The 21,389-nt window shown below is 40.5% G+C and overlaps 1 protein-coding gene across 1 annotated transcript in view; it reads right to left on the bottom strand.

Moving 5' to 3' along the window:
- The window catches only part of TNRC18 (trinucleotide repeat containing 18), a 114,744-nt gene that overhangs the window by 54,354 nt on the left and 39,001 nt on the right, over positions 1-21,389 (bottom strand). The window contains exons 5-11 of the mRNA XM_018571676.1: positions 17,190-17,286; positions 15,947-16,149; positions 10,972-11,118; positions 7,160-7,512; positions 6,182-6,521; positions 2,072-2,231; positions 1,398-2,041 (exon numbers count right to left, since the gene is read on the bottom strand). Of these exons, the coding sequence (XP_018427178.1) occupies positions 1,398-2,041; positions 2,072-2,231; positions 6,182-6,521; positions 7,160-7,512; positions 10,972-11,118; positions 15,947-16,149; positions 17,190-17,286 (1,944 nt within the window). The remainder of the gene's footprint in view (positions 1-1,397; positions 2,042-2,071; positions 2,232-6,181; positions 6,522-7,159; positions 7,513-10,971; positions 11,119-15,946; positions 16,150-17,189; positions 17,287-21,389) is intronic.

Below are 21,389 nucleotides of genomic sequence, written 5' to 3' on the forward strand. Positions count from 1 at the left end.
CGGCGTCTCTCCTCCCACACCACTCAGCCTCCTATCACAGTCCGGCAGTGCAGTGTGTGGGCGGAGACAGCCCACACTGTCAGAGGGCTGAGCTCTAATCCCTGCACCTCCCGCTCAGCCTCCTGTGACAGCGTGTCAGAGAGGAGAGCAAGGTACAAACACTCAACAATCAGTGATCTCTGAGTGTTTGTAGATAATTGAGGACATGGTATGGTTACTATATCCTCAATTATGAATGAATGGGAAGTGATCTATATCCCCTCCTGTTCATTCATAGTTGTAGTTATAGTAAACACACAATGTTCTCAAGTTATGAATGAACACTCAGAGGATTCAGGTTCATTCATTACAGGGTCTGCAGAAAAATAGATTGAGGACACAAAAGTCCTCAATCTATAATTTTTTTTTAAAAGGGAAATGTCAGGGGTCTGTTTAGACCCCTAATATTTCCCCATATTTTCGGTCCACCTCTAGTTAGAACCCATCGTAGATTTTACTGCTATCTGTGGGGTCAGAGATTTTCCTTCACTTTCTGTACAGGAAACACCACTTCACCAGACAGGAGGCGAGGGGAAAAATCTCAAAAAAGGAAAGAAGAGACAACAAAAAAGCAAGCAAGCAAAAGCTGACCGAGATTAAAGCTTTCCCCTACATCAAAAAAAAAAAAAAAGTGTGTGTATTTCTGTTTGCAGCAATTCAGGTGTGTTTGGAAGGTTGAAGAGTATAACACGTGTTCCTGCGTGTTACCACAATGCAATAGTGTTAATCCAACCTTAGACATTCACTGAGACCCCACTTCAGAAACTGTTTGAGGATCAATTCCTTAGCACTACGTGCAGCTACAGAGGTGAGCAATGGCTTGTTTTAAAGATCTTTTACTGCTTATTAAGAGATATTGTACTGTTTTTCATATTTTGGGCACAGATGCACTTTAAAACTAAGCTCCAATTTAATTTTAAGTGACAGGACAGTGAAAAGGAGAAACAGCACAATGATGAGCTCTTCTCTTTTTCAATCTGCTCTCACATCCTTTTAGCATTCTCCTTGCACTGCAAGACACCTAATTGGCTCCATGTGGGTGTCCGTACTCGTACGCTGACAAGATGGATCCTGTCTGCGTCCGAGCCAGGACACCCGCACTTGTACAGACGTGCACGTAGGGTGAGCGTAGGGCGGCGTACTCCCATAGAGAAGGACAGGCTGCTGCGTACAAAATCACACACAGCACCTGTCCTTCCCGGGAGCTGCCCGATACGGCCATGCACGCAGCACAGAACTGTATGGGCCGGCCGTTTCTCGTGTGAATGAGGGCTTACAGTTATCTGGAGCATAGTTTCAAGTGTTGTTGAGAAAAACAATAACAAAACAAATTAGATAGCTCAGAAAGGAAAACGTACTGTCCACTTGTTTTCTTTTTTCAAGTTCAAGTTCAGCCATTTCACTCAGTAGCATAATGCCATGCAATAAAGTACGGTCTAAAGTCAGGTCAGGAGTCAGTATTACGGTGCTTGTAGGGAGCAGAGAGCTGGCCTCAGGCATTTCTGTTGCTGCAAGTAGAACATTTATACCAGCCAATGGATCTCCAGTTTTGACATCTGCAGAGCTTATGTCATTAGGTTCACCAGACACATTTTCACTTCTGTAACTGAACATTTCATCTGTGTCTTCTTCTGTATATTCTTTACCAATACCCATACTGTTGTTATCCATCAACTCAATTGTTGAGTGAGGCGGTAAAACACCTTGTGGTATGATGATCATATTAATTTTACAATTTTCATCTTGGTTTAATGTGTCAGTAAAGTCAGTTTGAGTTGAACAAGTCTCTTTTCCAGTGTTCAGATTTGTCTCAGAAATGCAAGAGGTTATGTTTTCCACACTAGATATATGGTCTTCTTCCATATCCATAGTTTTAATTTCTTGTACAAGACCTTTCTGACATTCTACAGGCTCTGAGAAAGATTCACTTTCATCTTGGAGACTTTCTCGGCATCTAATAGTAGATACATTTTCTACTTTAATTGTGTTGTCCATTTTTTCACTTGTCTCGAAATCCTTTATAATATGAGACCTTGAATTCAAATAGAGTTCAGAGCTCTCTGTGCTTAATTCAGGTGGTTTGACAATTGGCACAAAACTCTCTTCATCCGAAACCTCATGTGAATAGGTTATATAAGACAGAGGTCGCACGGAAGGTGAAAGAGACTGGAATGGAAATCCTTGGGTGGTATCTGAAACATAAAATTTATACTTCTTAAACACTGACCCTCACTCATGCGGTCACAAATATTCACACGAGTTTTAGAGCAATAAACATTAAAAAAGCAAAATGTAAATCACATACGTAGCAGCAACATCCATCTAGTACTGGAAAATCAGGGTTTAATAAAAGTAGTTATTAGCGCTTACTTAACCCCTTCATGACTGAGCTAGTTTTCAGTTTCTGTTCATAAATGACTGACACACTTTTTAAATTTTTGCTGTGTGATTCTTCCACAGCAGTAATATACTTTCTTACTAAATGTACCCACACATATTATATATTGTTTTTTAGAGGACAGATAGGGCTATATAATTATATCACATATGTGTACCTAACCCCTTACTTAGTTTGAATAAAATAAAAAAATGAGGAAAAAAACTAGAAGAAAAACACTGATTATTATTTTTTTTAGAATTGTTTTATATTAATTATATATTTATAATTTATTATATATTATTTATATATAATTTTTATTTTCCTAATTTTGTTTTACACTTTATTTAATTTTTTTACACTTTGTAAAAAAAAATTCTTCTCAGTTTATATCAAGCAGTCACTATGACCTCTTGATAAATTAACTTTTTTTTTACATTTTTGGCTATTAGGCTGCTCCAAACTTAGGAACAGCTAATAATAACCTTAGAGACTGATCCTGACTTTAGTCAGATTCAGATCTCACTAAAAGCTTTTTGATCGTGCCTAGACGATCAGAACTGATACATTTCACTCAAAAGATATACATTGTATCTTTTGAGTGAAATGTATCTAAACATCGGGCTCTCGAGCTGTCAAAACAAATAGCAGAGAGGTGAGTCACTGCTACCTCTCTGCTATTTTCAGCTGTCAAATACAGGATTGCAAATTGCGGTCCTGTTTTTGCATGTAACGGCTTCATTCTTTCATTATTGAAAGGAAGAAGCTTTTACAAAAAGCTTAATTATTTCATTAATGAATGCCTCAATACTGAGGCATTCATTAATGACTGGTAACCATTGAGAATCAGCTGTTACCAGCATTACAAAGCCTGATATAACTCGTCACGTACAGTGAACGTGGCCAGTCATATAGGCACAAAGTGCCGGGACGTACACTGTACGTCTCCTGTCACGAAGGGGTTAAAGCCACACTCTGGGCAAAATTATCATTGAGACACCACACTGGCTATGTCATCGTTAAACAGCCGTTTGTTATATGCAGAGGGCCCCTGCAAAGTATAAAAATCTTAACTTGTAGTACACCGTAGTGTAGTACACCGTAGTGTAGTACACTTCCGGGCACTGAAGAGAGGGTAAGATGAGACAGGCCTCTGGTCCCATTACCCTCCCGCTATAATCCATTCACAAAATGTTGACGGGTTTTTCTTTTAAAGAATAGAAGACATTTTGTGATTGGAGGAGGAGACGAGGGGACAGGGATATGAAATCATCTCTCTTCATTCAATAACAGAATGTGTTATATTCTTTAAAAAAAAAAACTCTTTGTGAATGGAGATGGGGGGCAGGTGATGGGACCAGAGCATTGTACAGCTTGGGTCGCATCTCTCCCACACCCATAATGCCGTGTGTAAACTTTCATTTTGCCCGGAGTGTGGCTTTAAAAGGAGTCATTAATTGCATATATGAGGAAATATACCAACTGAGAAACCTCCAGTTGACGACCTGCTCCATGTGCACCATACTCTGATGTTTAACTCCTTGCTTTCAGACACTGCTACCATATTTAATGTGTCCGCTGATCTTTTCCTGTGACAGCATTTGTAAAATAGCAAACCAAAACATTCGGCCGACAAGTTTAGGCCAGCTCCTTTAACAAAAGTCTATAGAAATAGAATCTTTTGTCAAGCAGAGTGGTGCCGACAGCAGCTCAAATTTCAAAATATAAAAAGTGAATGGCCAGCTTGAGAAGCGTTTAAAAAAAAAATGCATTACTCACCCATTAATTTTGGAGGTTGAAGCCTCAATAATGAAAATACTAAGATTTTGGTACTTTCTGTAAAATGTATTTATTTTTTCTTAAATTCATTGAGGGACATAGGAAATCTGAAAGTCAGGTTATATTGCCACCAACAGGAGGTTTGACAACTGGCCAAAAAGCAAAAAAACAAGGAGGCCAAATGCACACTTTTGAAGGTGGGGAAGCACCTACATGTTCTGGGCTTGCCAGAGGCGTTAGCAGATCTTGGGTTTCTATACCTATGGTCTGAGAGAGTGTTAGACTCTGAATGTGTGAGTACACACTGCTAAGACAGAAGGGGTAGAGGGATAGGGCTCCTCTGACCTTTCTGCAGATCTCCTGCACATAGCAATGCCACCGACATCCGTTGGGCAGACAAATCAGCTGTTCCTTGGACAACTCAATAGTGTCCCATGCATGTAGCCAGAGTGCTCATACATGTACTGACAGCAGATCTATGCAGGACACATATTCAGAGGCTTGTCATAAACGGTAACAGCTAAAGCATAAAGCTACAGACATCTGCTCCAGCTGTTCCAAAACATGGGGACCTACCTCCGCAGTTGAATGATTCTCGACAAGTATTTTATGCCATTCTAACAGAATTACTACCAACAAAGGACTGCGGGTCAAGCCAGTTAACTCAAACTAGGATCCAAGGAGGGAATTCAGCTTCCCATCAGTGAAGTCCTTAAAAGGTAAGAATAACTTCAACCCTTCAAGTGGATCACTGGGGCATCCACATTTGGTAATGACCACCTATTAGTGAATCCCTTCTCAATCCAGGGTTGTTTCTGGTCCGCATAGAGGAAGTCCTCAAATTACAGGTTTGGCAGTAAAGCACCTGTAAGAGCTCTAACAGATCCAAGGCTTGTAACAGCATGTGGATCCTTTAAAATACAGGGTAATATGAAATGTATCAATCCCCTGTATATTACAGTGAACTGCAGTTGCTTCCTCTAGCCTGAAGAGAGAACGACAGTATGGAGCACTGCACCTAGCAGATGACATCAGTGCTCAATCCCTCAACTTTAACTCTTATCGCAGTGAAGATGGTGAAGGGGGGTGGAATATGAAAAATGGCACCCAACAGCACCAAATATAATGTAGCTCCCAAAGCTTCAGCCTGACTGGCATTACTCACTAGGTAAGCTTTCAGAGCTACATAGACAGGGTCACACCAGGGGCAGTGTCCCTTAATGGACAAGAAAGAAATTAGAATTTTCATTCTCACGATCAAAAATTGTTAAAACATGCTGGTAGTAGGGGTTATCTTGGCTTTCTCTACAGTTTTTTTCTTTATCATTGTCCAATCCTCCTGTAGGCGGCAGTATAACCTGAAGGTGAAATAGTTCATGTCTCCCTTAATGGATGAGAAAGAAAACAGACCACTGTCTGCAGGAACCTGAGGCCCACACAGAAATTGACAAATGGCTGCATACAGCCCCCGGCCCACAGAATGGGCATCAGGGTTTTACACAGTAACTCTGCCCAGTGATTTTGCCGACTGACGGGATCTATCTGTGTATACCTTGACTTAATTTGTTATACTTGTCAAGACAATTCTATAATGGGTCATTTTTAGGGCTGGTAATGATTAAAATTTTCCTGTTCGATTAATCGAAATTTTTTTTAGCGATTATTCATTGCTGTGCAAAGTGTAATAGCCAATAGGAATCTAGCTATGCAATTGTATGCCTTTTTTTTTTCTGACTGACTGTCAGGCCGCGGCTCCTGATGTCAGAAAAAAAAAAAAAAAACGATCGCAGGGAAAGGTTTAATCTGCTGATTGAGCAGATTAAACCTTTCCGGTAAAAAGTGTTTCTCTCCCTGCCGGGATGTGTACTCACCGGCCCAAGCAGCTTCATCGGGTAAAAAAAGGTTGAGAAAGCTGTGTTTTGTTTTTATTTAGCAGGCAGCTGTGAATTTATTATTGCAGACCCAAAAGAAAAAGTAAAAACAAACCTTCATTTGGAGAGGAGTCCTGCTTTATAATCATATCTTTTGCCAACTCTTCATTATCCTCCACTTTGGTTGGCAAAATATTAGCAGACACCACAGGATGCAAATCAGGATTTTTAGATGTGTGGATATCATGCCTTTGCCGTGTCATTTCTTCACGTTTGTTTGACAATGGAAATGATTTGAGAGGAATGGGTGAGAGATTAAACGCTTTGACACAGGATGGCGAGGATGCCTGAGAAATTTCTTTCTTCTGCACCGACCCGGAGCTGCATAGTGGGCTTGGATGTCTGGCTACTGATGTGTGCTCCACAGTTCTTTCCTCAGCTATTTTTGCTGGCTCCTAGGGGGAAACAAAGAAAAATTCCTATTTCAAAAACAGCCTACAGTTACCCTAAAATACATAATACCCATTAAAAACCCAGTTCCACAGAACTTAAGCATCGTTAAAATGAATACAGAAGTCTTTGTCTTAAAGATGAATCTGCCATTTGGGTCAAAGGTCTCTTACTCACTAATAGCAATAATATATTCTTCTGGGAGACCCTTTATAATAAGAGGTTTCATCAGATATCTGCACCGCTAATTACTCATTATTACCAAGAGCTAAATGTACACCCCACCCAGAAGAAGTCAAGAAATACAATAAAGTCATGTAAATCCATCATCAATAACGCTATCCAGAGATCCTTGTCAATCACGAGGACCTGACTCTCGCTGATACTTATCCTCACTGCGGTAAACATTTAGCACTTCCATTGCTAAATGACAGATCCTTGCCACTGTTTGAACACAGTGCCAAGGGTCCTAGGTGACGTCATTGCCAAAATATGGTTGATGTCATCACCTGGGATTCTCAGCTGTTTACATTACAGCAGACATGAATTCTGTGAATCTTCATAACAGGCTGGGTTGACCTCAAACCTGTATCCTATCCTTATTTATTAACAGAATAAACTACAAAAGAAACTTCGGGCTTACCATACAATGTTCACTTCTATGGTACTGTTGAGATTCAAGGTGATTTCTCCTATGCAGTGCTTTCATTTCAATTTGGGCACTTCTCTGCATTTCTAGCATATCTAGTTGCGTATTTCTCTGTAATTCTATAGTATCTACTTGTTCATTTCTGTGTGATTCCAGAGTTTCCAGCTGAGCACTTCTGTGTAGATCTATAGAGTGAACTGCCTGCTGTTGCAGCAGCATGTATAGTTCATGTTGTCGCATAAGCTGGTGTTGAGAAAAGAGCTGTAGATGATGTGCATGCTGCAGTGAACTATGTGGTGAAGAATACATAGAAGGCCAGAGGGATGATGTTCGGTCCAATATTTCTGCTGAAGAAAAAAAAATAAAATAATAGGTGGTTACAAAATGAACACAAAACTGTCAATGGTGCTAGAATGCAGCCAAAAATGCTTAATAAAAAAAGATGAAAAGCAAAAAGTACCCCAAAGCAACCATTCACCTTTTATCGCATCATTTTCTTCCCTAAGCTGATGAAAGCTAAACACTGTTTGGTTTCCATGGATTACTTTACCTTGCGTGTTACCACTGCTCTCTGCCCTATTGATACTAGTTAAAGTGGGCACATTTTGGCACAAGCAAGTTCAGGGGTGTAACAAAATTCCTAACACATATCTCCCAATATCACTGCAAAGACCACTTTTAAAGGAAGCATTTTTATTTTTTTTATCAGATCAAGAGCAAATCATTTAAACTACAGATGTTTGAATATTTTTCTAAGATGCTTCTGTTTAGAAGCTTATTAAAAATATAAAAGACCCATAACTGGTTAGAAAAGCATTTAGTAATCCAGTACACTTGAGAAGCTTAGAAAATAAGTAATTGCTCTTAATTCCATCCTAGCTATCAGTTTGTTCAAGCCCAGCAAAAAGTACATGTGTGGTCCTATGAGCAGGGAATGAACAATGGTAAGAGAGGGATTAGTACTGAATTACAAGTGCAGTGCCTGTAGCTAGCTTGTAACACCGCTTTAGGGGTCCATGGAAGGGCCTGAAGTTCATGCTGACATGGTTAGTCCCACCCTGGTTGGACAGCCTGGCTATCTACAGTATGCTGCAACCTGTAGTGTATTTTCATTAACTGGATTTAGGTCTGCTGAATGCACATGTCCAAAGCCTGGACACACATTTGCTTCATTAGTGTTGACCTCTATTAGTAGAGACAGATTTCGTAGGGACAGTTGGCTCTCTAGTGTCCAGCACATAATGGTTGCTAAGCAACAGGAACTCTCCTACTAATGCTAAATGGATTGAAGACCTTGATTCCTCAGTTGAATCTAGGGCTGCAACAACTAATCGACATAATCGATTATAATCGATGATTGAAAAAGTTGTCAACTTTTTCAATCATCGATTAAACGGCTTCTGGTTAGTTGGCCCTGTTCACACGCTGCACCTCCTCCCCACCTCACGCTCGCCGCTGCCAGACCCGCTCACATCCACGCTCCACATGCCGCACCTCCTCCCCGCATCACGCTCACCGCCCTCCCACATCCACGATTGGCACAGGGAAGCGGGGAGAAGAAGTAAGGAGGAGCAGGTGTGGGGGGATGACGATCGCCGATAGACGAGCCCGATCTCAGAAGCAAGTTGCTGGAAGACTGCTCATGTAAGCCTGCACAACCCCCCCCCCACACACACACACACACACACATTGTGCTCTGTAATATATTGCTGGGATTTGTATTCCTCTATAGCTGATGGTACATTGTGCTCTATATTATACAGAGGATACAAATCCCAGCAATAGTACATTATACTATACACTACATATAACTGTACTGTTGCTGAGATTTGTTGTTTCCCTCTAGCTGGTGGTATTCTGCATTGCGCTGTATAAAGGACTACCAATCCCAGCAATAATACATTATACAGCGCAATGCAGAATACCACCAGCTAGAGGGAAACAACAAATCTCAGCAACAGTACAGTTATATGTAGTGTATAGTATAATGTACTATTGCTGGGATTTGTACTCCTTTATACAGCGCAATGCAGAATACCACCAGCTAGAGGGAAACAACAAATCTCAGCAACAGTACAGTTATATGTAGTGTATAGTATAATGTACTATTGCTGGGATTTGTATTCCTCTATAGCTGGTGGTATTCTGTATTGTGCTGTATAATGTACAATTGCTGGGATTTGTAGTCCTCTATAGCCGGTGCCATGCTGCATTCATTGCTATATCATTTTACACTATATTGTACACCACAATTTTTTTTTTCTTATTTACTTCCACCGCTCCAAGCTTGCTCCTGTGATGGACTGCAATCTCAATACAAACTAGTAGTCCATCACTGGAGCCATTTTTTTTAAAATGTATTTTATTTTTTATCCAATTAACCGATTAATCGAACTAAAAAATCGGCTAAATAATCGTTAGCTGCAGCTCTAGTTGAATTTCCATCACAAAAGATAGATGTTGTTGCCTTTGTGCAGAGAATGAAAGTCAAGTCAGTTGAGATAGCAGCAAGAGATACATGAGCCAAGGCTATAGCACAATATGGCGAATGGTTATGCATTTGGGGAGGGGGGTAGGGATCTGTGGAGGAAAGGATCAGGGCTGTTGATAGGATGGCATTATTTCTTGTTCCCATTTAACTGCTCAGTTCATGTGCATGAAGCGGTTATGCTACTACATATAGATAAGAAGGAAATTCCTTACTTTGATTCAACCAGCATTCAGTTCAGGATTTAGAACGTTAGAGATAAGTCCTAAAACACTACAAAAAAAGTTTTAAGGATGTATTTCTAATGTCCAGCTCCTCCCCCCCTGCTGCTATTACTGGCAATTACTAGCTGTCAAAATGTCTGCTAGTAATTGCTTTATATCACACAACATTGTATAAACATTTCAATTATCCAATCAAGTGAAGAGCAAATTCTCTTTCAATACCCAATCACTTGCAGATTAAATAAAGTAAAACAGGAATGTGCAACACAAAATTATATTTCTAATGCTATCACCTTTATTTGTTCCTCTTTAGTGACTCCCACGGTCTCCACTGCTAATTGGTGCCCCCAGAATCTGCCATGACTACAATGCTCCACTGCATCCTCCTCGAATTTATTTTCTGAAAACAATCACCTTGCACAGTGATCTGAAAGAGCTCCCTACATACCAACTTGGCAACTTTTCTAGGATCTTTCATGCAGCAAAATTACGTTAGAAAAAATGATATTGCCAAAAATACAGATTTAGCAAGCAAAGCATGAAAAGGATTGCTGCACAGCTAGTAGGTTTGAACAGTTGACCCCATAAATTCAGCATATAGTGAAAATCTCTCAAACACAAAAGGTAGCAGACATGGTCCATATTATAGAGTTTGGTCCTCTATCACAGGAAGGAGGACATCATTTTGTTCTTCCCCATGATCATTAGAGCAGACGCAATTACACACACACACATAGAATTCCAGCAAACTGTACAGAACTAACAGTATCCCTTGCTGCCCCTCTCCTATCTTCACTATGACATACAGGGCACCACAGACAAGTCTTCTAAGGTGGGGGTGCACCTGTTTTTTTTTTATCCGGAAGAAGCTCAGATACTATACACTTGTCTTAAGAAGATGGTCAGGGAGGGTAACAAGTAAATCATTACCACTGATAACTTATGCAAATAAGGCATAGGCATCTCAAATGCAAATACCCCAATTTCAGACTTTTATTATTGGCTGAGACACACGAGAACAAGTAGGGGATCCTAGAAACACAGTTAAAAATAGAAGTAGAAAAAGGTAGATATACTTGTTTATGGGTGCTTACCAAAATTTGATAAATGTTCAGCAGGAATCACCACAATCTGTCCGTTCTGTGGATCTCTTGCAAAGCTGTAAGCAGAAGGAAAAGATGCAGGCACCCCAGGAGGAACTGCTGGATTTATTCCTTGATGAAGAGTAGGGTGGGCCAAACCTGGTAAGCAAAAAGACAAAAAACGCTGTTTCCAAAGTAATAGAATGGGTGCTGCGGCTGTCAATGGATGGCATCCATCACAATCACAAGTAGAAATATAGACACCGGCACTCCAATAGCAAATCAAACACGTCTATTTGTTGACGTATATGCAGCATAGCATGATACACTTAATGCAACGTTTCGGATTCTCACAGGATTCCCTTTAGGCAAAACAAGTGATGAGCAAACTCGTGTTTTGCCTGATGAAGAAGGGGATCCTGTGAGACCCCGAAACGTTGCATTAACTGTATCATGATAGATATAGTCAGGGCTCGAAAAATCCACTCGTCTGTGACGAGCAGACAGTGGAGCCCGAGTTGTAAAGCTTAAAAGGTAGGTCAAAAAAGTAAGCCTGAGTCTGTCCTCCAATGTTACTGAGCCTTGCTAAAGTAAGTGAGGATTCTTTTTTTTTTAAAGAAAGTGAGGATTCTTAAAGTAATACTGTAGAGAGTAAATATGCAGGCTCACATTGCCAACCTCTCCTTCTCAAAATGCTTGTTTGCTTGGCTGCCGATTCTGTGGCTTCAAAGCATTCTAAGGTCACTGACATGGAATGTAGATCCATTCTGACTCCATTCTTGTGAGGTTAGATTTGCTCAATCCATGTCGGTCACTTAGAAAGTACTTCTAGAATTTATCAAATCCCAAAAACAAAAAAATTAATATATTGTAGCAGTTGTATTGCTTTGGTTTTTTTCCCTTAGTTTTAGCTGGTGATCCTGCCAGTAACACACTTCCGGTCCTAGGGTGACCGCACTTACTCACCACACTATAAAGGAGAAGTGCTTTCACCCTAGGACAAGACTACAATAAACTCTCGCTCTACTCTTCCCCATGGCATTGAAGGGAGGAGTTCTGTAGCCCAGTAGAGATGGCTGTAAACAATGTAACTAATAACAGTTACAACAGAAAGAGCACAGGAAGTTGACAAGATTCCTGGCAGACCCAACAGGTATTTTATTTATTTAAAAAACAAACAATCTCTAAAATCAGCAGGTGAGATGGTCGCTGTGGCCTCCATTTTGACGGAAACCAGAGGGAGGTGCGACTTTGATGACATCTTACCAAAAATAACAGGTACCCTTGTCAATCTCTAATGTAAGATCAGGCGCTAACTAGACCTGAAATACCAATCGACATTGGTCGTTGCCCAATCTGGAAAATTAGAAACTGATTATACGTCTATATGTTCCACACCACCTTCCTTAGTCTCCTCCCTCCTCACTCTCTCCCCACCACCTTAGTGCTAGTCATTTAGTGCTTTCCTAGAAATACATACTACATACTAATAAAATCAGCCACTTGGGCCAGCTGATGTTTGTAAAAGAAAATGTCCGGTCATCACAGGTAGGAAAATTGCTGACCCCACCGCCTGCTTAACTGGCCATGAGTGTGCAGGAGGAATGGCTAGCCAACCTGACCTATTGTAAATCTGCCATTGAGAAAACAAAGTAAGAAGAGATAGTTAGAAGGCTAAGAATTTAGGTATAAAAAAAACGGACACCTAAAAGTATACTCGTGTATACTGGCATACAGTACAGAAAATATTTTTTTGACAGCGTGGAAGCAAACAAAAGGCATATACATATTTAGTACAAACATGTGTGTTATTTATATAAATAACACAAATTATATAAATAATATAAATATATTTATATTATTTTTTTTAAAAAAATACATTGTCCATATAGGCTAAACTTGGTCAGTAGCTGGCAGGGTAAACCTTATTAAAATGATTTTATTGCTTAAATGTTTATACATATCTCATATTCCCGTCATGGTTCCTGGGTCCCTATTCAAAGTGGTGGATTCACGGTTTTCATTCTTTATTTGGCATAAAACCAGACAGAAGTAGAAATTATCCACTTTACAGAGACCTAAAATGGAGAAGGGTATGGCGCTCCAGGATCTCCAAGCTTTCATCTACTGCTGATGCTCACCTGACTTTTATTACTATGGTTCCTCAACTCTTAATTTGTTTAGAATCGCCATCAAAATTGTTACGGAGGATATGCCTTCCAATTCTTGTTCTGGCTAGGAGTGTGTGGCAGACAGTTAAGAAAGTATTAGTATATACAGGATACCCCAAATGAGCTCACTATCTGGAATAATATGATGTTTCCCGAACTTTGTAAGATAGTGAATGTTATCTACTGGCAGAGGAAGAATATAAATGTTTTATCCGATGTACTCTCGGGTGATAATCTCTGTTCATTTGACCAACTACAACATCGATTTGAAGTGCCTAGAGTATCTTTTTATAGATTCCTCCAATATCAGCATGCCTTTAATGCACAATTTGGCACTACCCAACTCTGCATTTCCAAATACCCTCTTATTGATGTTTTCAAATCACAGGATCCAAAAGGCCTGATCTTACATAGTTACATACTGTAGTTAGTCAAACTATAGAAATAAGAGGGGGGAAAAAGAAAAAAACCTAAAAAAACAGAACCCACTGTTGATCCAGAGGAAGGCAAACGAAAAAACCTATTAGGCATAGTTCAATTTGCTCCAACAGGGGGGAAAAAATGCCTTCCTGATCCCATAAGGCAATCCAATATTCCCTGGATCAACAATCGCTGGTACTTAAAATATCTATAAGAACTCAATATCCAGTAATATCCTGTGCATTTAGGAATACATCCAGATTTTTTTTTAAACAATTAACTGAGCTAGCTAGAACTAGTTCCTGGGGGAGTCTATTCCACATTCAAAGCTCTAACTGTGAAGAATCCTTTCCGTAAGTAAAAGTTAAACCTCTTTTGGTCTAGATGCAGAGTGCTCCCTTGTCCTTTGCAGTGACCTTAAAGTGAATAATTTGTCACCAAGCTCACTATAAAGGACCAGTGAGAGAACAAATTCAGGTCAGCTAATCTTTCCTCATAGCTGAGCTCCTCCATGCCTGTTATGAGTTTAGTTGCCACTTTCTCCAGTTCCACAACATCCTTTGTGTGAACTGGTGCCCAAAACTGAACTGCCTATTTCAGATGAGGTCTTACTAATGCTTTGTACAGGGGCAGGGTGATGTCTCTATCTCTGGAGTCTAGACCCCGTATAATACAAGAAAGTATTTTGCTTGCTTTAGAAACTGCAGCTTGGCATTGCATGCTATTGTTCAGTCTATGATCTACCAGAACACCCAGATCTTTCTCCATCATTTACTCCCCCAAACATACTCTCCCTAGAGTGTATGAGGCATGCATGTTTTTAGTCCCCAAGTGCATAACTTTACATTGATCAACATTAAACCTCATTTGCCAAATAGATGTCCAATGACACAATGCATTCAGATCTGCTTGTAAGTTGGAGACTCCTTTAAGGACTGTATTTCACTATATAACTTTGTGTCATCTGCAAACACAGAAATACTACTTTACATCCCCAACTCTATCATTTATAAAAAGATTAAAACAGTAAGGGGCCCAACAGTGAACTTTGGGGGGCATCCATAAACATGCCCGCACCCCCACAACCAACATCCCAGGGCTTGTGGGGAAGAGGCCCTTATCCCCATCAGCACAGGGACAAGGTGCTTCCCTCCCCCCTTCCTGCCCTATCAGGCCTGTGCTTGGATCAAGGGTCTGGTTGAGAATTTTAGGATGCACGTCATATGTCCGCCCCATTTTTTTTCCATCTGACCTCGATCCCACATAAAAAAAGATACTATCATTCATTACTCATTCATTTGCCTTTTAATCCTGCCAGAGAAATCTATTCCTCTGCACTGGAAATCCCCAAACCTGCCTACTGTAGGGAGGTGGGTAGCAAAACTCTAAGAAATTAAAACGATGGCTTAGCTGCCTCCTTTAACCCTTTCGCTGCCAAGCCCTCCGGAACATTTTTCAAATCAGCTGGCCAAGCCATTTTTTAATTTTCTGCAATTTTTTCCTATTGATTTGATTTTCAACTGCTGCGTTGCTAGCGTTTGTAAAAGACCCCCCAAACCATATATTTTCTGAAAGCGCAGGCCCGGTAGAATAAAAAGATGGTGATACTAAATTTGTAGGCCCTGCGATAATTGCGCAAATGTTTCTCAAATTAATATTAAACCGATAAAAATACACAATTCAATTGATAAAACACACTAAAATCAGTATCAGCGCACAAAAAATTATAATTTTCTAAGTGAGGATCAGTTTTGTAAGGCATGGTTCTGCTGGGTGGCATATACTTGCTGAACGCCGTCAGGCCCTTGCACATGCATAAATGTCGGAAAGAAGAAAAAAATTCTCCCCTTACACTTTAGTCTTCCTTCTCCCTACTACTTTCTAGCTAAGGCCTTACATTGCTTGCCCCCTTTCCAAAGGATTGAAAATGAAAGTACAACTCAGATATTGTTATTTCACCTCCATACAAATGCTTATAGTCATCAAATGCTATGGTCTTTTGAGGCTTCTTTGTCTCTGTGTATCTGTATACATTTCAACATTTGGATTCTTCTGGAAGTTTGAATTGTTCATCCCTCCTCGGTGTTTGTTCCACGCCATTAAAAATGTTTTTCAAAAAACACTTAAAGAATAAAAAAAACAAAAGCACTGCCCACTTTGAATGCTTAAAAAAGAAAAGCTTCACATTTCTTAATACTTTAGCTATTAACAATATCTGTGTTTGCAGGCTTTTAAGAACTATACTGTCCTTGTACACATTGCTGATAAAACTTTAACAAAATGTTTTCACTCCCCACAAATTAACGCTATTTTTGGCACTTACAGACACAACCAATAATGGCAAAAGTAGGGAAATGTTATTTCTTAGAATTGAACAGCTTTCAGTAATAACTTACCATAGGGGTTGTCAGCATGCCACATACAAGGCAAGATTCCACTGGAAAGCCATGGATGAGCTGTCAAGTGTGAGGTAGAATCAGAAGAAGTCCAAGGCCCTGAAAGTGCTGGACCTCCCGTTACCATCAGATTAGAGCTCAGACCAATAGCTGCACATCCCGCTGGATGCATTTGGGAAATGTCTGGAAGATCTTTGTTTTCTCTGCAAGAGATTACAACAGATATGGCATCAGCAATCTTTTTAATGTAACCCTGCTACTGTTCTCTCTCATCTAATGGTACCTGTACATAGAGGCTTTTGTAAGCTCTTAATTGCACCCTCTTCTCTGTCATAAGCCTTTAGCAGTCCCAATATAGCAACTTATAAGGTAAAAGTCGATGACTGCACAGAGATTAAGAAGTCAGTTACGCAGAATGCTTGTATAAATTTGGTAAACTAAAATGACGGACAATTCCCTGTGCTACGCAATGACAGTGAACGGTCTGCCAATTAACGTACAATTAATTTTTACACAGAGATTCAATAATACGATCTAGTGATCACAAGAAAGTTGCGACATGAGAAAGGGTGCAATACAGAGCTTACAAAAGTATCTATGCACAGGTACTGTTAAATGGGATCGTAAAGGGAATAGTGAGGATTCCTTTAACATTGATAAACATGCATAATTACTCAGAGCAGGCATGCAAATTACATGTGCAGAAATTAAGTTTTCTGAAATAACAGCGTTGTAGCAAACTAGAGGGAAAAAAAGGAAACGGATCACACAGTGTTCCACAGTAATGCAACTGATTAGAGTATCACTTGCAACAACTGGGAACTACTGGACTATATAGGGACCAGAGGGTGACAATCGCTTTCAAATGTCAGAAGCATACATTAACATACAATGAGGGAATCTGGAGCAGCTGTGCATGGCAACCAATCAGCTTCTCTTTCATTTTCAAATCTTAACTGAAGAGAGAAGCCGATTGTTTGCCCTGGGAAACTGCTCCAAATTCTGTCTGCTCCAGTTTTGATAAATTCCCCTCAAACACATCAATATGATGTATATTTGCTTTATGTCTAAAGGATAATTTTCCCTTTTTTCAATAAAACTAGAGATATTCTGAATGTCAGCACATTTGGGGAGGAAACTGTGGTGAGTCCTGGTGGTACTGCGATGTGAAAAGGGAACAGTATGATGTCTCCCCACCCTTCACAGTTTGGTGTGATGTCAATAACCAGGCTTGCATGCTTACCGAAGCAATGCTGCATGTTCCCTGTCCATTCTTTCCATTCGAACTCTTTCATTGCAGTTTCTAATCTGCTCATCCCCATTCTCGTCACTGGCATGTCCTATGAAAATGAGAAATGAACGTTGACGTTAACAAAACAGGCACAAAGAAAACACAACTAATTAAAACAAACATCTTTAATAAAGCTTACATTCCCCAATTATATTTTGCAAAACCGGTATGGCAAGTTGCATTTATCTTAAAAAAAAAAATGATACCTTCTTTTACTAACGGAGTCAGATCTCAACAGGTTCCAGGAAATAAAACTAGAGTGAGCAAAGGCACACATTTTATTTATTGCCAGTCATTTATATCAGGAGATGTGCCAAACTATGCCATCCAAACTTTTCAGACTCTTAAGGTGCACATACAGCTGACAATTATCGTACGATAATCGCGGCTGATCCAGCGATCGTACGATAATCGGCAGGTGTATGGGCAGTGTGCGACCGCATTTACTGTACGGTCACACGACTTTCAGCTTACGAGCACGCTAGAAAACCCGACGAAAATCGGACGATTTTAGGTGGGTTGGTAGCGTGATCGCAAGACGAAAGCAGCGTGGGCAAGCGCACACTGCCAGCTCAGCATTGCAATCATCGGCAATCCCTCCCCTCAGCGGGGAGGGCTTGCGATGATCGCAAGTATGATCTGCCCGTCCAAGATGGGCAGGTTGTACGAAGTTTTAATCACCTTACAACCATCGCACAACTAAAGTCGTGTGATGGTTGTAAGGTGTATGGGCAGCTTTACATGTTTGATTGGTACTTATACAATCCCTATTCTTTGCATGGCAGCAATAAAAAACAAAATCTAAAATGAACATTGATAACAGCAGCTGAAAGATCACCCAAAGGACCAGATAACGTAATTGTCGGTGTGCCAAATATTTGATGCACAGGAACCCGTTTTGTTTTTTTGGAGTGCAAAAAATGAAAAAGACTCTCAAGTGGGACTTTTTCGGACAAAAAGTCTCACAATCTGCACCAAATAAATAATAGTTTGCAAAACAAGTTTTCATTCTACTATACACCAAAAAAACGGTGCTGTAACATAATAGTTTGACATGTGATGTTCCAAAATAATTGACATTTATTTTATAAACCGCCAACCTTTGTTAATCTGGCCCAACGGGTTTGTATATATTCGCCATTTGATGATTTAAAATTTGATTGAACGCAATGTCAAATGTTCAAAATGTACCAGAATCTTAAAAAAGCATTCAATCCAAGATACATATCTAAAGAGAATTTCAAGAATGTATGTGTTTATTTTTTCAAACCGCCACAGGACACAAATACCTTTATTTCTGCTACAATGCAGCCACTTTATTTTCGCTAAACTAAAATCTATTTATTTTTCTCTTATTACAGTATTCTGGCAAATTCCTAATGGAAGCAAATTCTTGCAAAACCTACTTCTCGCATAAACCTAGTCACTGAAGGGTTATGCCGATTGTATTACCAGGTGTACGCCTCAAAAATTCCCAAAAACTAAATTTTAAATCAATATTTTAAAGAGAGAGTGTGTAATCATGTTGTTTAGATTAGGCTGTCCTTTACAGGGAAAAAAACCATAACCTTTAGTGGTACATGGCAAATTATTTGGATTAAATATATTCCCCTTTGGCGTCTGGCATGGCAACGGCATTTTCGCAGTGTTGAATGGTCTGGATTACAACTTTGTAAAAATATATTTAGTAATTTTGTCACATTTATTTGTACCTTGATCCAACGCTGGATTTTTTGCCTCTGTACAAAGCTATTGGCTTCCAGCCAATCGTAGGCTGCAGGCCCTACAGCCAATCCATTCTCAACCTTTGTCTCAAAAGGGCTAGTGCACCTGCATTCAAGCAATGTGTCAGTAAACTAGCTGTTGGACCCCCCTTGTCTCCTGAAGCTTGCATCTAGCTTCCAGAGAATCCCGGTGACCCGCTGTTTCTACCTACATTACAGTTTCCAGTGTCTCCTCTGCACGGTTAGTGTTTTCCTGTGGTTATTCTAAGAGACTTCTTGCGTCCACCTCTCCCGATGAGACTCCCTACGTTCCTGCATTCATGTGCACATCATACTCCAGGAGAGCTACAGTCTCTTTCATCAGTGTACTTGTCTGAGCTGCCCGCATTATCGCACCTGTGTACTCTGAGTGCCAACATTCCTTCTACTGTGTGCCAGACGCTTACCTAACCCCTTTGTTCATCAGTCTGCTTTGTGAATTTCAATGCTGTAACAGACTTTCTTCTGTGTGAGCCAGTAAGTCCTCAACCTCAATGCTGCAACTGTCTCTCTCCTCTGTGAGCCAGGGAATCCTGAACCTTAGTGCTGTGACAAACTCAGTTCTCTGTGAGCCAGTGTTCCCTGTACTTCAGTGCTACAACTGTCTTACTTCCCTTGGCATCCCAAACCCCTGCGCTACAATTGACTCTTGCTAATGATACACGCTTTCCCAGTGATCGCATAGTCTCTGCAATATACTGCGTGCACAGGTGTGTTTCGAAGGCGCCAACCTGGGAGCTGCCATGCAGCAAAGCCCATCTCCACTTGCAGACAGCTCTGGTTGATAGTATGTGCTCCTTAGACTCTGCACCTCTTTCACATAACCACCAAACTTGCAGATATTCTGATTCTTACAACTTTTATCTTTAGAAGCCCCTAGTGTCTTATCTCAGTCCCTGGCAGTACCAATACCCCAAAGCCTCCTTTACAAGTTACCGTGGTCTCTCAACTATTACTTTTTTTATTCTTTTTCAAATCTTTATTTAAAGTGACACTAAACTCAGGAATTAAATCTTAAAAATACATTTAAAGTACCTTAACTATTAACAAAAATTTATCTTATTTGTGTATCACTCAGCTGTAGATCCTCAAATCATCTCTGAATTGGTGCCGACACTGTTCTTCCTTCTGGAGAGGGGTTACTTTTGTTCCCCATGTTCTCTGTGTGTGTTGTAAAGTAGCCACTGCTCCAAGCTCAAATATCCAAAATAGCTGCAATATAGTTCAGCGAGGGTCCCAATTCTCAATGCATTTCACATTCATTCTTCCTCAGGAGACGGAGGGTTTGCAATAATACAGGTGTGCTTCAGAAAATGAGCAGAACTGCAGATGGCGACCCAAGACAGCAGTGGGTTGTCTCGACCCTCACGGGGGGGGGACTGCCAGGGGGTGTAATTATATATATCTATCTAGGTAGATATAGAATGCCTGGGAGGCTGATGGACGAGCTAATACAGTAAAACTCTTATTTGTACTGATAAGGTGTCCGAGGCACAGGTACTGGTCATTGTGTACATAATTGGTAACACATACAGAGTAATGGTACAAAGGTCACTTTAATGGTGCAGAATGATTGTGGGTGTAAGAGGGTGTGGGGTAAATTAGTAGGAAGAGGTGGTAATATGATAATTTGCAAATGGTCTATGATCCATAGGTGGAAAAAAAAAAAAGTAGGAGCAAAGAAGATTTTGAGTGAATTTCTGTAATCAATTCATGGATTGACGGGGTATGATGGGGTTTTTTGTAACGGACTTCAAGGAACCTGGGATCAATCTGGGGGCTATGTGGTATAGTTCACCCTAAGATTTTGGTGTACAGTGTGACCTTATCCCAAAACAGTTTGATAAGAGTGCATTACCACCGAATGAATATGGGTCACACTTGCTTTTGTAGCTTGGGTAAAAAAATGTTATGCATTTATATAGAGCTGGTAATATCTTCATCGTTTATAAAATTAGACAATTCACATAATCTCCCCAAACTAGGGCCAGTTTCCATGGAGGCCGACTACCTAAGCAATATATTGTTAAAAAACTTGGGTAGAATGCTCACATGGAACACAGGAAGAGCATACGAACTCCATACATATGGCCTCCAGGCCCGGATTTCCCACAAGGCCACCGAGGCCCGGCCTCAGGGCGGCAGAGCGCCAGCGGTGACCTTGTGGGGAAGTTGCGGGCACCGGTGTGAGGTGTCGCCAGCGACCGCACACTACGGAGCCGGTGGGCGGAGTCCCGCCGCCGGCCAATCACGTTGCGGCAGGCCGCAACTCCTCCCCCCAGCTGTCAGATATAGGGCGCGAGGTATGAATCCACCGGCGTCAATCCACATTAACAGGACGCCGGTGGATTCATACCTCGCCGTCTACCTTGCTATCACACAGGGGCTT

Source organism: Nanorana parkeri, unplaced genomic scaffold, assembly GCF_000935625.1.
Source record: "Nanorana parkeri isolate BGI_ZX_2015 unplaced genomic scaffold, ASM93562v1 scaffold1808, whole genome shotgun sequence".
Classification (NCBI taxonomy): domain Eukaryota; kingdom Metazoa; phylum Chordata; class Amphibia; order Anura; family Dicroglossidae; genus Nanorana; species Nanorana parkeri.